The following is a 16,599-nucleotide window of genomic DNA, read 5'->3' as shown; positions in this document are numbered from 1 at the left end:
AAATCAGTAACTACAGTTGTGCGATTTTATTGCAACAATTTTATTTTATTAGTTCTAGTTTTCCAAAACCAGTAGTACTCCAGTAGATTAGTAAGCTTAAAGATAGTTTAATACGTTTAACTTATTACGTTTCATAGTTGAAAATTAAAACAAAAATTAATATTTTTGTATAAGGCATTATGTGATATTTAAATGCAGTCAAGTTTTAATAATAAACTGATACATATAAATCATTCTAGTCATTTACCTTTGGTGGCGAACGTTCAGCTTCCAGCTTCATATATTTCTTACATATATTTATATTTATACTTATAACTTTATATATGTATATTATTAAAACTAAAAATACAGTAATGTATAGCAGTATATTTCTAATACAAGCTAATTTCTAATACTTTTTTCCATTTAATATTTATTTAGAAAAAATATAAAGTTAGAAAATGTAATGTGAATTTTAATTTCATATTTAGTTAATATTAAGAATCTTTACTTAAAACATGTAATTTTTTAAAATGTTTTTGTTATATAATAAAGAGTGTATAATTGGTAGCAAAATAAAGAAAAATCCAAAAAAATTTAAAGGCGTCACAATAAATTTTCTCATTTTTTCATAAACTCCTTATTTTTATGTTAAAAAAAAAATTATAAATAAATAAAAACAAAAAATTAAAAAAAAACACTAAAAATGATAACATGCAAATAAAGTACTGGACCAGTAAGTCATTTAACAATAGAGTTATTAAAAGAAACAAAGAAATTAATTACACCTTCAATTCAGCAAAAAAGATCAGGTAAAAAACAGAAAAATATTAATTAGTTTTAAAAAACGCCGTCAGAGAGCTGTAAAAATCAGAAAAAAACCTCAAAATTAGTTCATACTTCCTCCACGAGGAAGCACTAACACTGTATATAAACAGCTGTAAAACAGGATTTCTCTTCAGTACGACATGAGTGTTGCTAGGGAGAAGGTTGCTCTGTCTGCTCGTCACCTTAAACATATCTACCCTAGTCACACATCATCAAATATAAAAAGTATCATCTACTAGAGAATTAATAAAAAAAATTCAAAAAATATTCGTAATTACACCTTCAATTCAGCAAAAAAGATCAGGTAAAAACAAAAAAATATTAATTAGTTTCAAAAAATGCCGTCAGAGAGCGGTAAAAATCAGAAAAAAAACCCTCAAAATTAGTTCATATTTTCTCCACGAGGAAGCACTAACACTTTAAATACAACTGTAAGTTTTGAAGTTCGGTACAGGGAAACTTAAAAGTTGTGAAAATTTTTACTTTGGTTCTTCCAGGCTGGAGATGGTTTCCTATTTTAATTATTTGGGCATTACATTTTCTAGATCTTCACTTTTTAAAGAGGCTAAAGATGAAGCGGTTAGGAAGGCCAACTCTGCAATGGGCTCATTGTTTAATATTTTTTACAAAAATAATTTAAAATCTTGGGAATGAAGAATGTATCTTTTTAATTCAATAATTAGAAATGCTCTGCTGTATGGTGCTCCCGTGTGGAGCCTTAGATATCTGGATGATTTGGATGCTGTACAATGTAGATTTATTAAAAGAACCTTAAACGTTAACCAATGTACTCCTCATTTTCTAATAAGATTAGAAACTGGTGTTGTCCATTTAAGCCTGTTTGTTCTGAAATTGACGTTAAATTGGTTGTTAAAAATAGAAAAAATGGACAGATCCAGGTATCCGAAAATCTGTTTTTCAACATTGGTGAACCTTCACAGTGAAAGGATGAATCATAATTTCAACTGGTACTCACAATTGCGAACTTTAATTAATAAATTCATTCCATCCTTTGTGTGGCCAAATAATTTTAGTAAATCTGATCTAGACTCTATCGTTGATAGATATAGGGCTTATTTATTTAATGAAGATCTTGCCAGAGCAAGAAATTCTAATTATAGTAAACATTTGCATGCAATAATTCCTAAAGAAATATTGTGCCAACCTTATCTCCTGTTGGATATTCCTCTAAAATATAAACGCCTATATGCTCAGCTAAGATTAAATGGCAAACATTTTTCAAAATTTACTATAGACAATGTAAGTTTTAAAATTAGTGGTCAAAATGTTTGTAAGCTGTGCAACAAAGAGGTGGAAGATGGCACCCATATGGTGGCCGTTTGCCCTGTGTTTTCAGAAGCAAGAGGATATTTTTATAGGGAAGCTTTTGATGGCCAGCTTAGCATGGAGAGAGTAGTTACGAATCAGAACAAAGAAAGCCTTTTCCTGTTGTACAAATACATGAATTTTCCCCTAAAATTAAGAGAATTTCTATTATTATTTTCTATTTCTTAACCTTATATTTTTGTTTATTTTATTTATATTTTAGTAGTGTATTCATTATTAGTAGTTGTGCGTTTTTTTTTGTTATTAAAAATATAATTTAAAAGATAAATAAATAAATAAATTTGGTTATTGCAAAATGTATTACTTCTATTTTATTTTTTTGTTTTGTTTTTTATATTAAGTATTTTATTTCTTAAAGAACGATTTTTAGTTATTCTTTATATGTTTAAGTTAAAAGTGTACTTTTATTTTATGTTTTTGTTTGTAAACATAATTCCATTGTAACGACTTAATGTCTAATACAATAAATAAATAAATAAATAAAAATAAAATACAACTGTAAAACAGAATTTCACTTAGTACGACATGAGTGTGCTGGGGAGAAGGTCGCTCTGTCTGTTCGCCACTCATAAACATATCTACTTCTAGTCACACATCATCAAATATAAAAAGTATCATCTACTAGAGAATTATTTAAAAAAAAAAAAATTCAAAAATATTCGTCCCGTCCTGCCCTCCCTGCAAAAATCACTTACCTATATAGTCTGGTAGTACTATTGCACACTCGACAAGCAAGATGCATTTTATGCATTTTTCTCAGCATAAAACAATTTATTTTAGCTCACTTCCGGTATCATTAATTAACATATACCTAATACCATCTAATTATAATATTTCCTAATTAAAAAAAGCTCAAGCAAAATAATAATTAATGAATACAATGGAGTTAATAAAGTAATTAACTTTAGTTTATGCTATCACTCCTACGTAGCAGCACAATCTCTATTTTAACTAAGAAAAATCAAAATTAGTTCATATTTTCTCCACCAAGTAGCACTAACACTATATATATATAATATATACAGCTGTATATATGCTGTATATATGTATATTATATATACAGCTGTAATCACAATTTACTTTCAGTGCGATCTGAGTGATGCAGGAGAGTAAGATCGCTCTGTTGCTCGTCTCCTCAAACATATATACTTTAGTCACACATCTCTTTCATAAAATGTGATATGTTGTGAAATGATCATAAAAGAGATTAGTAACATCCATTGTCAGCGTGGACCTTCTACCAGTTCTTATGGAAAAAAAAATAGCTCCCTTCATCATTATAAACACTTCTTTAATATAGTCTACAGTTGCCAAATATTTACAAAGGCATTTAAAATTTTTTCAAATGAAATTTATACGCTAACAATTTTCTTTAAACATATGGAAATGCTAGATTTACATAAATATAACATTTATATTTATCTGAGTTTATAACGTAATGAATAAGTTTAGGGTACTAGTTTTTTTTAATAATAAAAACTATTTCAAAATAACTTGGTATGTAAGGATATTGAAGAGGTTTTGAACTCTAAATTCAACTCCCACTACAGATTAATAAGCAGTTTAGGCAGCAAAGAGCCCCTTCTCAATTTTAATACTTCTATTGTCAAATTGAGATTAGTAATTCAGTTAAGGTTATTTAATAGTAAATACCCGACTATATTTATAATGGGTAGAACATTTAAATTTAAGCCAGACAATTACTGCTTTACTTGCTTTTCAACTAAAACCGATACCTTAGAACATTTTCTAAATGAATGTCCATTTTACAGCTCATTAAGATGTAAATATTTTAACAGTTACAAATTGAAAATAGACTATCTTCTTTCGGTACAAACGGACCTTCAATTAAATAAATTGTATTATTTTGTAATACAAGCACTTCAGAATAGGCAAAAAGTAAAAGAAATACTAGCCACTGACTGATACTTGATAACACTGAAATAAAATAATAAAGTGGTCTGCCAGAGAGAGTTGAAATGAGCTAATAGAGTAATGGTTAAATTGTGTGCTTTGTACAGTCAAATTTTTGGTTTTACAAGTCTACAAGTAGGGAGTATTTATTTTATTTTGATATAATTTATATTTTTACTTTATTTGGATTATTTACTTTGTAACCAATGTAATTTTTTATTTACACTATGTATAGCCAACTCCATTGCAAAAAGTTTGTAAACTTAAAAGCAATAAATAAATAAAAAATAATAAAAACTAAAAAATGTCTATTTTTATGAACAATATAATGAACTGTACAAAATGACTAATTCTTTAGAACAGTATAATGAATTTAAACTTATATTTAATCAGTTTAAAACTTAAATTTCTCAAAGCTTATCGTGGAAAAAAGAAAAGATATAGTATAGGATTTATTTTAATGCACTATTTTAAAGATTTAACATTTGCTCCTATGAACTATTTTAATGGTTAAATTATCTTTTATTCCTGTTATCAAACCTGTAGCTAAAAATGACAATTGATCTGGTGTATTTGCAGTTTTTAGTAATTTATATTTTGATATAATTGATGCAATGCCAGTTTTTGTTTGTAACATACCAAATCGCATCCCTGGAAAGAACAAATATGAAAGAGTTAAATAAGATTTTACATCTACAAAGAAATATTGATATTTCGTTTGGGAACTGTATTTTAAGCTAACAGATTAGTTTAAAGTTACGAAGTTATGATAACTGGGCGTTTGGTGTAAAACAAAAATTTCATATAAATTATGAATATAGTTTTACATTATGAATGTAGTTTTAAATTATGAGTTAAGTTCAATGGATTATGCAGGTAACTACTGATTTAGCACTAATTAAGTTGAAGATAAAAGCTCGGATATGTTCAGAAAATAAGAACAGGCCCTTACAGAAAGCTCTAAGTTTCAATCAAATACATATCTAAGTTAATAAACCAAGTTTATTTTAGCGCTCTTGGACAGGGGGCAATGAATCCTGAACTGTAATGCAAGAGGAACGCGGACTTTTCATTGTTGGAAAAGAAAGATTCGAAAGAAGATATTACTTAACTGGTTAATAGTGATGAGTGAAAGTTTAGAAGATTGGCACATCTGGAAAGAATGGAGCAGGAAAGAATATATCGAAGGCCATTCATTGGTTATCTGGTGGGAAAAAAAATTAGAGGAAGATGTCTGGGTAACATGAAACATACTCTTAGGTTAGAATGAGTGAGAAAGAAAAAGGTTTGGTGTCTCGGAAGAGAGAGAGTTGAGGAGGAAACTAATAGAAAATGTTTGTCAAACGCTCCTTTAAGCATAAATACTTCCTTATTTTTCAAGTAATAAATAAATGGAAATACATATAATCAAAAGTTGTATCCAATCATGAAAATTCGAAATAAATAAATAGAGTTACTTTAGAAAGCAGTTGAAGGAAATAAAATATTTTTTAAAAGACACAATTTTTGTTATATTTCAATTTTTTCCAAGTAAAAATAGCGTTATTCAGCTTAAATTATTTTACAAATTCGAAAAGCAGCCGGAAATAAGGGTACTAGTTTTTTTAAAAGTTCAGGGCTTCATTCAATCATGTACTCCATGAAAGATAAAAAGGCGTTAAGAAAAAGCATAATAAGGACGAATATTAATCTTTCTCTGAATTTTTCTTAAACATTTACAATACTGCTAGAATTTTATTTCGTAGGGATTCCAGTTTTAAATTCTTTCTTAATGAATTATAGCAGTAATCACTTTAGCAACTCACAATAAACAATATAGAAAAAAGCAAATCACTTATAACATTCTTACCTATACAAATTCTAGGTCCTTCTCCAAAAGGCAGATACACAAATGGTGGAATAGATGATTTATTTTCAGGTGAAAATCTTTCTGGTAAAAACTTTTCCGGTTCAGGAAAATATTTCGGATCATGGTGTATAGCATACAGCGGTATAAAGACTCTAACACCTTTTTCAATAACCTGGTTAGTATCCGGTATTTTATATCGTTTTGTACATACTCTAGTTAAAAATGGTAATGTAGGATATTTACGCATTGTTTCTGAAAAAAAGATACTTTATTAATACTTAGCATAAAGATTACTTTAGCGTGTGATTTGCTTGTTTTCCTGTAACATAGATATAGTTTATGCCAATAAACAAATAGTAACTTTTCTTCATTTATTGTAGCATTTCTGCTGATTTTGTAACTTGATTTTTCATACAGATACATGTTATGAGGTTCTTTAGTTACAAAATTGTTTTTTAATTGACTTTTCCATTTTCAAAGAAATTAGAACTTTTAAATATTCATGCAACCTTACAATCTTTATACCATACTACGCAATCACACAATCACACAAAATATATGGACGTGATATATATATAAAATTATACCATTTAACACCTCGAATTGCTTTAAATGTGAGCCCTAAATTTATTTAGTATCTTTGCTTGTATTTAGTTCCATATCAATCTTTACTTCTGCTAATTCACCTCTACTTCCCACCGCATTCTCCGCCTGTTTTCTTATTAAATTTTACTCGATTGAGTTCTTACTCAATTTATTTAGTTCATAACTCCAAAGCGTTTTAAGTATTCTTAAAGGAACTATTAAACATGAAATATTATCAGAATAGAATTTAGTACGAGGTGAAGTTACAAAACAAGCATTTTGGAAGAATTTGAATTTTAAATATTTAACTCGATTTCAATCAATTCTTTTGAAAAAAAAAAAAAAAATACATTTAATGATTATAAAAGAAGGTGGAGCTAATGTCCGCTTTAGCTTATATGAAAAATAATATCCACTGGTTCAATTCCACTACATTAATTGGTTGTGATACGATAGACCAATCAAGAAGACAAAATGGGAACTAATTTGCAAATGAGATATTCCTATTTTCTAGACTCAGTTATAAAAATCTGGACGTAATATAATTTGAATAAGATTAATAAATGTACAAGATTTATTGGATACAGTTTTCTAACTAGAAATGATCTTTGGAGAAAACTATAATAGTATATCGTCAAAATGGAGATGAAAAAAATGCATTGAAGGAAACAAGTCGACAACTAAAGTGATTAAACTAACTGTTAAATCATTTTTTCTTTGCAGCAAGTTATTAGGCCTCCTTTTAAATAAATTAATCCAACCTCTGTTCTTTTAATCATAATTTTTTCTTTAAAATAAAAACACATAACTGAAAAACTTACCGTATAATACCTGCTCCAAATAAGTCATTTCTTGATATGCTTGATATGAAAGTACATTATTATGTCTTTTCAATACTTCATCTACTTCTGATCTTACTTTATCTTGAATATCTTCATTTACTGTCAATTCATAAAGACAGTATGATAATACTGAGGATGATGTTTCAAAACCAGCCGCGAAGAAAACAAAGCATTGAGCAGTCATTAGTCCCAAATCTAATTCTGAAATAATCACATAAACGTATTTACATTTTAAAAATTATATTTTGGAAATCCAAAGGAAAATAGAAATCGGAATTATAAGCAATAAAAATGTGTTGGGAAGGAATTAGCTGAGTGATTAGCAAACTAGATTTCTAAAAGTGAAGATCCTTGGTTCGAATTCAAATACCAGTACTTACATTTTCTTTATATAGGTGCATCTTGCAACCCACGTTCATTACCAGCCAGTATTGTCTATAACGAGAGAGGATAGTGCATAGAAAAAAAGGCCACTCGTTGACGCGACTTAAATTCAAAAAGTAAATAAACATTAAATAAACGTAAAAATGTTTTTTATGCAGATGGATATTTAAATAATTTAGCTTAAAATTTTAAATTGATAAATATTTATGTTGGATTTCAGAAAAGCACTATCAAAACGTCTTGAATAAAAAAAGATAAGTGAATTTAAATGTAGGCCAAAAATCCCTTGGGCAAAATGAATTAAGGAAGCAAATGCCTACCAATAAAGTTGGAGAGTCATTCCAAGTGGCGAGGAACTGCATGCCACCAATTTTAAAGCTTGAGCTATAGGGGTTTCTATTGCCGATTGAAAAGAAAGTAATTGAAGTCAACTCCATTACGTCTAAAAAGAACCATTTTTAGCTCTTTATTGCAGAGGTTGTGAATAGATTGTGGACCTCAGTAAGAGGTAGTAAATTTGTGTGGTAATGAGACAGAGATTGCCTTGATCTTAGCCAAATAGTCCCTCAAGGCAGACCGTATTTGTGGGAGCTTTTGGAGAGTTTAGATCTTGTTGTTGTACCAGAATACCCACAGAGACATCAAGGACACTGATGAAGTACTCTTCTGCAAGAATAATCTAGGAATAAAATGAGTAAAGATGAAATTAGAAAACGAAAAACTTGCAGTGAAAGTTTCAAATTTCTAAAGTACGCATCGAAAGCTTCAGAAAAGTTTTATAGATTATTAGATGTAATTTATTTATTGCTGATTTTATCCGACGTAACGCGAATGTTTATTATATTTCAGGCTGGCTTCCGATTTCTATCCATCATTTATTTTGCTTTTATCTCGTTCCTTTGCTTTCCAATAAACTAATTTATCATATTTATTTACAACGGCTCTCTTATTTAGTTTCGAGAAAGTTGACTTACTGAGGGACTAACTAAGCGCGTACTCGAACTCAATAAACTTGTAGAATCCTAAATAGAACTCATTTTTAATTTCTCTGTTATAAGTGGAAAAGCAGAGATCGCAACAATTGTTCGAAATTTTCATTTTATTAACATGTATGTTAAACCATATATTTTAAGGACGCCTAAATTCGAAAACAAAATAATGAAGAACGGCATACGAATGCGCCACTTTAATAATCTAAAAACTAATACCTCAGTAATTTTAAATTTAGTACCGTTACGGAATCTGATGCAATAAAAATTAAATAATCGAAAGTTCGTTCTATTATTTTCTATAAATTAACTGTGCGAGTTGCTTGTAAATGACTTCAAGATTTTTCTTCTTGAAATATAATGTAATCGGGGAGTAAGTTCTCTGGGAGCTTTAAAGGCTAAATCTCCTGTTCATGGTAAATTAGAACTCTAAGAAAATTGAATCAATAAGTATAAAAATTGCATTAAAATGAGTCCTTGACACCAAGTTTTCTTTTAATTAAGAATGCACTATGGGATTAAAAATATTAATTGTGGGAATATTTTGTATTCTTAATAAGATGGTTGAAATATCATACAATCAATCAAGAAATAACTATGTTAATTTTTGTGTGGTTAATGAGGTTGTTCATATTTAAGATCGATAAAAAATAAATAAAAAAAATGGAGAAATGCAATTTGCTGAATATCTACTTAACATATTAACTACTAATTTCATAATAAACTACAAAAGTGAACTTACTTAAATCATTCGCTGTCTGCTCTGACAGTTCATTTCCTTTTACATTTCTGTGTTCATTTAGAGTGTCCTTATTTTTTATATCAATTAATAGATCTAAGAAATCATTCCTGCTTATATTATTTTGTTCTCTATAATTTACTGTTTCTTTAATTATTGATAACAAACCATTTTCAATGGTTTTTGAAAAAGAACGAATTCTTATTAGGTGAGACGAAAATGGAATTATCGATAACAAAAATCTGGTTATAACGAAACGAATTGGTACATATGGTAGAAATATATTTTGTCCAATTACTCTCAGTTCATTATCTGGTCTATCAATAGAATTCACTTCTAGTCCAAACGCACAGGAACATATAATATCTGTTGTAAATCTTGCCATCCAGTCTTTCACTTCAATTTCACCATCATTGTCGGCTATCTGCTTGAAATGTTCACCAAGTTTATTAGAACATTCTTGAAATAAAAAAAACATGGCTTTCAATTTTCCTGAAGTAAATGTTGGCGTTAATTTTATCCGTAATGCTCTCCATAAGTCTCCATCAATATTGAACAAATGTTTAGAGAGTATACCCCGCGTAGGAATATCATTTCTAGCCTTAAAGTTGGCAAAATCTTTAACTAAAATTTTTTTAATAATTTCAGGATCTCTCGCTAACAATTCAGGTTTTCTTCCTAAATAAAATCCTCCAATTGGATGCGGGTCAAGTTCTTTATAAAGCTGTTGATGAACTTTACCGAAATAATCTGTGAAAAATATATTATTTGGGTAACTACCAAACGGAAATTTTCCTTTTACATATGGGAAACCTCTTTCTTGCCAGTAGCTGTAGGCAGTTATCCATTGTTTATAAATTAACCAGAGTACTCCGAATAATAATACTACTTCCAACCACATGATTATCTGAAAAAAAAAATTTAATGAAATGCCCAAATCTTTTATTATCTTTTTACTGTGGGGAAATGGGATTTTTGTTTTCTCTGTGTGATTTTACCATAAAGATTTATTTTTTTTAAATAACCAATCAATAATAATAATAATAAATGATTAAATGTCAGATATCGTATTAAATCATTTAACATCAGTCTCAGTCACATGCAGTAACTAAATATTTACAAAATATTTTTGTAATTTTCTAAAGCATCAATTTAGAAACATAGGCTTAGGTTATACTAACTCAGACAAAACGCTACAGTAGATTTCTCATGTGAATAAATATTTCGATTAGTTTCTTGATATCGATTAGTATATTTTCTTGTGGCTGATGGTAAATTAATTCACGGTAGATATAGAAGATATTTTTTTAACCATTTTTATTTATTTTATTTTTTCAAATTGGCTGCTCTAATTTTCTCCTAACTTCGTGTATAGTTTACATAATACAAGTATCTAGATCTTGAGTTTTTATTTTAATAATTTCAAAAAATAAATCTTTTCAAGGTAATTTCGAGGTAAGGGTGCTTCTCTAACCCTTTCTAACGAGCTTGTAAATCTAGAGACTATAAATTTTATTTAAAAATACAGGCCTAAGAAATTGGTTACGTAAGTATAATAAAATAGGCACTAGACTTGAGCAGCACCTCTGTAACATTCTATCTGCTTTTCTATCTGCCGATGACTAAGTTAGTACTCACGGTGAGTACGATGTATAAATAACTATATTTACAAGAAATTGACAGAATATACATGCGTGAGTTTAAGCATTCATTAAAAAAAAAAATACTGAAAATTAAAGAACGTTAAAAACAGCTAGAACTAAAAGAAGAACTAAGGTTAAAAGTTGCCAGATTGTTCAAGCAAGATACTTGATAGCGAGATAGTGTACAACATCATCCATGGATGCGGAGGACATACAAAAAAACCCACGGCTACAAACAAAAGAATCTGAGAACGTCGAAAAGTTACCGCAATATTTAACTCTTATCTCTGAAGCAAGAGGATGTAAAGTAATTCTTAACGGAGGAGTATCATGGACCATCAATGAACGTCGTAGTAAACGAGTGATAAGATAAGATAGGCAGGCATTTATTTTATTTATTTTTCTAATATTTAAAATTTACAAAAACAAATAGAAATAAAATACCAAATTTTTTAGAAAGAATATTTAGTGTAACTTTATGAATTTAGGCCACGTAGCCGAGCGTTAAGAGGCGAAGCCCGCAATGCTAAGATGTATTGTTGATTAGTGGGTTCGATTCCCAGGTCTAGGTCTTGGAATTTATTTAATGTTTAACAGGAGAAAGTATGTTTGCTAGCTGCCTTCGTCCCAGACAGACGTAAAGCCCACCTGAATAAATAGTAATTACTTTACTTTATTTTATTGATTTACATCATGAATAAATAAAAAAGGTGAAGAATAAACAAAAGAGTTGTCTGTGTTGTCAGTGACAGTTGCTTTGTCACAATCAGCTGAGTCAGCACATTAATTAAAAACTTGTTCGAGTTTAATTAAAACAAAAACAATTTTTAAAAAAAGGTTATTTTGAGTCCGTATTTAACATCGCATATTACTCATATTGAATAACTCTGTAGAAGGAAAATTGCCCCTTTTCACCCCTGAACTCCCCGAAAGAACCATTTCCCTGGGGAAATTATTTTTAAAAATTTAAAGATTTACGTTTGTGTGCAGAAAAAGCATGAAGTAGATAAGAAAAAAAAATCGTTGAGGCTGCTTTCAAATAAACTTTAAAAAATGAAAACCCATTCAGTACATTAGATCTTCCTTCCTTACGGACAATTGATTTCTTTCAAAAACATTTCTGGTGGCACCGATTTTAAATATCAAATGTTAGTTGATGCCTAAAGAACACTTTTACGGCCTCAGGCAACCATATAAAACCTTTAAGAAGGAAAAATTAAATTCGGAGATCTCTTGAACCCAATATCTTCTTATTGCAGTAAAAACAAAAGTATCCAAAAATTGAACAAGAGAATGGAAACATAAAATGAATTTATATTCCGTGATCTTCAGATGTAGTTTTTGACCACCTTATTGGTCCAATGGATATAGTTATTTTTGGAGTGTCAGAGGAGTAGAATTTAGTAAGTTTTGCAACGATATCAATTTTTGCGAATTCCATATTAACAAGGATAAAATGATATTAGGATCAAACAGTCTCTAATATTTTGTGCGGAAGAATATGTATGATACAGAATCCACTTCAACAGCGATTAAGAGAAAATAGGATGCATTAAGTTTTGCAACTTTATGTCAATATCGGGCAATACATATATTAGTTAATAAGTTAATTAGATGTCAAATTCCTCGCCCGGTTTATAGAAGTAAAAAGTAAAGTAATTGCCTATTTTTTCAGGCGGGCTTTACGTCTAACTACCAATTAGGTGTAGTGGACGGAGGCGACTAGCAAACATACTTTACTGTAAATTTCATTTATTAACCATTAAATAAAATCCAAGGCCTAAGTCCGGGAATCGAACCCAGTACCACAATACACATTAGCTTTGCAGGTTTCGCCTCTAACCGCTCAGCTACCGTGGCGCCTGGTTTATAGTAGTCAGTCTGTGGATTAATAAACAAGTGCTAACTCAGAAATGAATTTTTAAAAAGTGTGGGTGGAAAAATCAAGAACGGAATAATAAAGAATTCTGAGAAAAAACAAATAAAGAAAGTGAAAAAAAATCTTCTTAAGAACTTTAAAAATAATGTTCTTTCATTTAATAAATAATAGACATTTATATGTAAAACTTGGAGAAAACCGATGCATCCGTTTTTTTTAAAAATACCTCCTCCAAACAAACTAAAAAATCTATTCATTAAAGGATTACTTTAGTTGATCGTTTTGACCTCAAGCTTACGTCGGAGTTGAACGTGACAAATAATAAATTAAATGTTAAATTTTAACTTTTTGAACCTTCCTATTTTAAGAAAACTTTCCGACCCCCAAAATCGAAAATCCGCCCAAACTTATTACTTCATATTGTTGATGAAGAAGTGCAAGTAAAAACATTTTTTTTTTTTAATCTTAGAAATCTAAATGCTTCTTCATCTGGTGAAAATGATAAATTAATAATATAGTAAATAAATAATACACTTTAATACTTTCTGCTACCCTCCAAAAGAGAATATAAGCATGCATTCACTTACTAATATTTTGAAGTTTTTGTTGGTAGTTGTCAAAATTGCGGGAAAAATAGCATGTATCCGACTCACACACTACTCAGCATCTCATTGAATAGATAGTCTCTTAAATATTTCTCTTTTATTTACCTCTACTACATGACTCAACACAAATTACTTATCTTATAAAATGTATCTGGGATAGTAAACAGCAAATTTTATTAAAAAAGTCGTTATCTTCACATAATCAAAAATTATTTCAATAGCGGTATTGAAATTGCAAGTTAATAATGATTATGCAAAACTTGTTCCCTCAATTAAACTAATGAGTAATTAATTTATGCAATTGATTTAAGAATTGATTATATTATAATATTTTTTAAGTAATAATAATGATAAAAAAAAGAAACAATGTAAAATGATGAATGAAAGAGAAATGGTACATTGAAATATAAATATGTCTTTTCATTTTTTACTTGTAACAGGAAGAGTTTCAGTCGAGCAAATTTTGACTTTTCAGCGGTTGAAACACATTTTTGAGATGAGGATTTTCCAATCCCTGTGTTTATTAAACCATTTATTATTTTTATTTATTTTTTGAGGCAATAACAAGAGAAATTCTTTACATTTTTTTTTACTTTTTCTGATTTTTCTCTAAATACGAGTATATATCTTTTAAAGTCTTCTGAGACTGTAAGAATGGTTTGTAGAAATTGGTCCGTAAGTTGTGTACGCAAACATCAACTCAAAAATGTAGACATTGGAAACTCTATTAAAATTTATGAATTACGTACCACAAACCACAAAAATTGGACGTAAAGTTGCAAGTTTGAAACTTTCACTGTTCAAAATCGGTGATCAAAATAATTTCAGCAGAGGAAAAAATTTGGTGATATTGGAAAATAAATTAATTAAGTAGTTTTTATTCAATAAAATAATTAGTTGTTAACAATTTTGAGAGCAAATGGAGCATTTAGGTTAGTAAAGTAATTACCTATTTTTTCAGGCGGGCTTTACGTCCAACTACTTATAGGTGTCATGGACGGAGGCGATTAGCCACAAACATTCTTTACTGTAAATTTCTTTTATTACCATTAAATAAAAATCCAAGGCCTAAGACAGGGAATCGAACCTAGTACCACTATACATATTGGCTTTACAGGTCTCACCTCTAAACTCTCGGCTACACTGGCGCCTAACTTCCTTTATGCTAAGAACTGCATAATGAGAGTTGCATCAGTTAATCGAATTTGAAAAGAGTAGGATTGTATGAAGCAAGCAATTCGGGTTTAGAACTAAACCTATTTTTTATGCTTCGAATAAAGAAATCCTGCTGTACTGGAAAAGTATGCCCTCTACATTAAATTATTATTTTTTTTAAGGCGCGTCAACATCTGAGGTCATCAGCGCCCGGAGCTTTTTTCATTGCACTATCAGCCTCTGGACAGTGTTCTCTCGTTGTGAAGAACACAATCCATCCGGTGATGGTGAGCTTTAAGTATTTAGCTCATAAAGAGAAAGAGAAAATCTAAGGGCCAGCAGCTGGATTCAACCCGGGATCACCGCATTGGAATCCAGAATACGCTAACCACTAAGCTAATCCCTTCCCTTATTATTAAACCAACACTTAATTTTTTTTTTTTTTTTTCATCGGAACGCATGTATATATGGATAGACCAATCATCTCCAAAATGTCCAACAAAAAACTTAGGTTTGAGGACTACTACTATTATACTAACTTATTATATTTATGTATTTAAAAATAAACACTCTTGTCGAGGAGCAAACCCACTTCACCATGCCAAAAGAGTAGTGGAGAGGGGCACATTTGAACAGAATTTACATTTTCCGTTACAGAGTGCACAGAATCGAATTATTGAACCTTTTTATTTTATTTTCTACCACTTTTAAGTATTCTGAACAGTTCTATATCAATAAACAGTTATTACTTTACATACATATCTATATTTTTTGAATTTAAAAATGTTGTGTTAAATGTTAATATCTGCCCCACTGGTGGGGTAGCTTTGAACACAATATAAAATAGAAAGAAATGATATTTCTATACACTGAATCTACCTTCTATCAGTTATTTTTTTCACTGCTACATTACTTTTTAAACCACTGAAATCTAGTTCAAAATTCAAGAATGATTCAGTTCGGGATGTTGTACCCGAAGTGATGGGTTTAGGAAGTTTGAACAAAATATTCGGTTGTTGCGCTTCTTAATGTAGGTTCGGACCACTTTCCCCTTCTCTGCGATTAAACAAAAAAAAGTCACAAACTTGCAGGTCAGTAGGGCACATTTTAACTGTGATGTTGAAATGTGCCCCCTCTCCTTCCATAAAAGAAAATATAATATCCAACACTTTTTGCAAGCAAATAGACTTTTGTAAGTAATAGGTTTAAAAATACGAATTCCAAATATTAATACGGACTAACAATACTTACACCTTGTCCACTACAATCTTCACAATACACTTCCAAAGTGTAGCAAAAATTTTACTTCCACTTTACAAAATATAACATGCCTCAATTCTGACTTTACATACAATGAAAACGAAGGGAACCTCTGTCAATTATACAACAGGTCTACCACAACATATGGAGAAAATTACCAATCATAAATGTTTTAAATATTTGGCGGGAAATTAAAACTGTTCTTAGGTGCCCCCCTCTCCTCTACTATAAATAATTTACACTGGAATATTCAAGGACTTTCTGACTGCATCAATACCTTTTAAAGCATCTTAATTCATGAACAAACTATTTGAAGAGATAGTAATCGGACTAGTTGGTACCGTTTGAGGCTGTTTTACTGATTCTGCTACTCCACCAGCTTCAGGTTTTTCCAGTTCTTAAGGATACCAAGTTTCCTTCACTAGACATCAAATTTTCGATTCTGTTTTTTTTTTTCACATAAAATTATTATTTCAGAGGTATCACCAGCTACGGTCATTGACACTACTATTATTACAGAATACTTTCTTTCGAGGTCCTGTGTAGTGAAGTAGGTTCAACTGCTTTCTTCCCTCACCAGTTCATGTACGTCACCTTGAGT

General features: G+C 29.8%; 1 protein-coding gene across 2 annotated transcripts; it reads right to left on the bottom strand.

Moving 5' to 3' along the window:
* Positions 1-4,354: 4,354 nt before the first annotated feature.
* Positions 4,355-16,126, bottom strand: LOC141453997 (probable cytochrome P450 6a14). Of its 2 annotated transcripts, none has more exons than XM_074127717.1 (5): positions 15,990-16,126; positions 9,460-10,363; positions 7,324-7,545; positions 5,918-6,169; positions 4,355-4,719 (listed from the first exon to the last, which is right to left on the bottom strand). In XM_074127717.1, exons 2-5 carry the CDS (start codon positions 10,355-10,357, stop codon positions 4,547-4,549), a joined length of 1,545 nt encoding a protein of 514 aa, XP_073983818.1. In that variant the 5' UTR covers positions 10,358-10,363; positions 15,990-16,126; the 3' UTR covers positions 4,355-4,546. The 2 variants fall into 2 exon arrangements, with proteins under 2 accessions (XP_073983818.1, XP_073983817.1); XM_074127716.1 differs by lacking the exon at positions 15,990-16,126 and adding an exon at positions 13,566-13,721.
* Between the last annotated feature and the right edge of the window lie 473 nt (positions 16,127-16,599).

This window comes from Rhodnius prolixus, unplaced genomic scaffold (assembly GCF_049639745.1).
Source record: "Rhodnius prolixus isolate KJV_2025 unplaced genomic scaffold, Rpr scaffold_9, whole genome shotgun sequence".
In the NCBI taxonomy this organism is placed as follows: Eukaryota; Metazoa; Arthropoda; class Insecta; order Hemiptera; family Reduviidae; genus Rhodnius; species Rhodnius prolixus.
The sequence above is the reverse complement of the archived record's forward strand: the minus strand, read 5'-3'. Positions and strand labels throughout refer to the sequence as shown.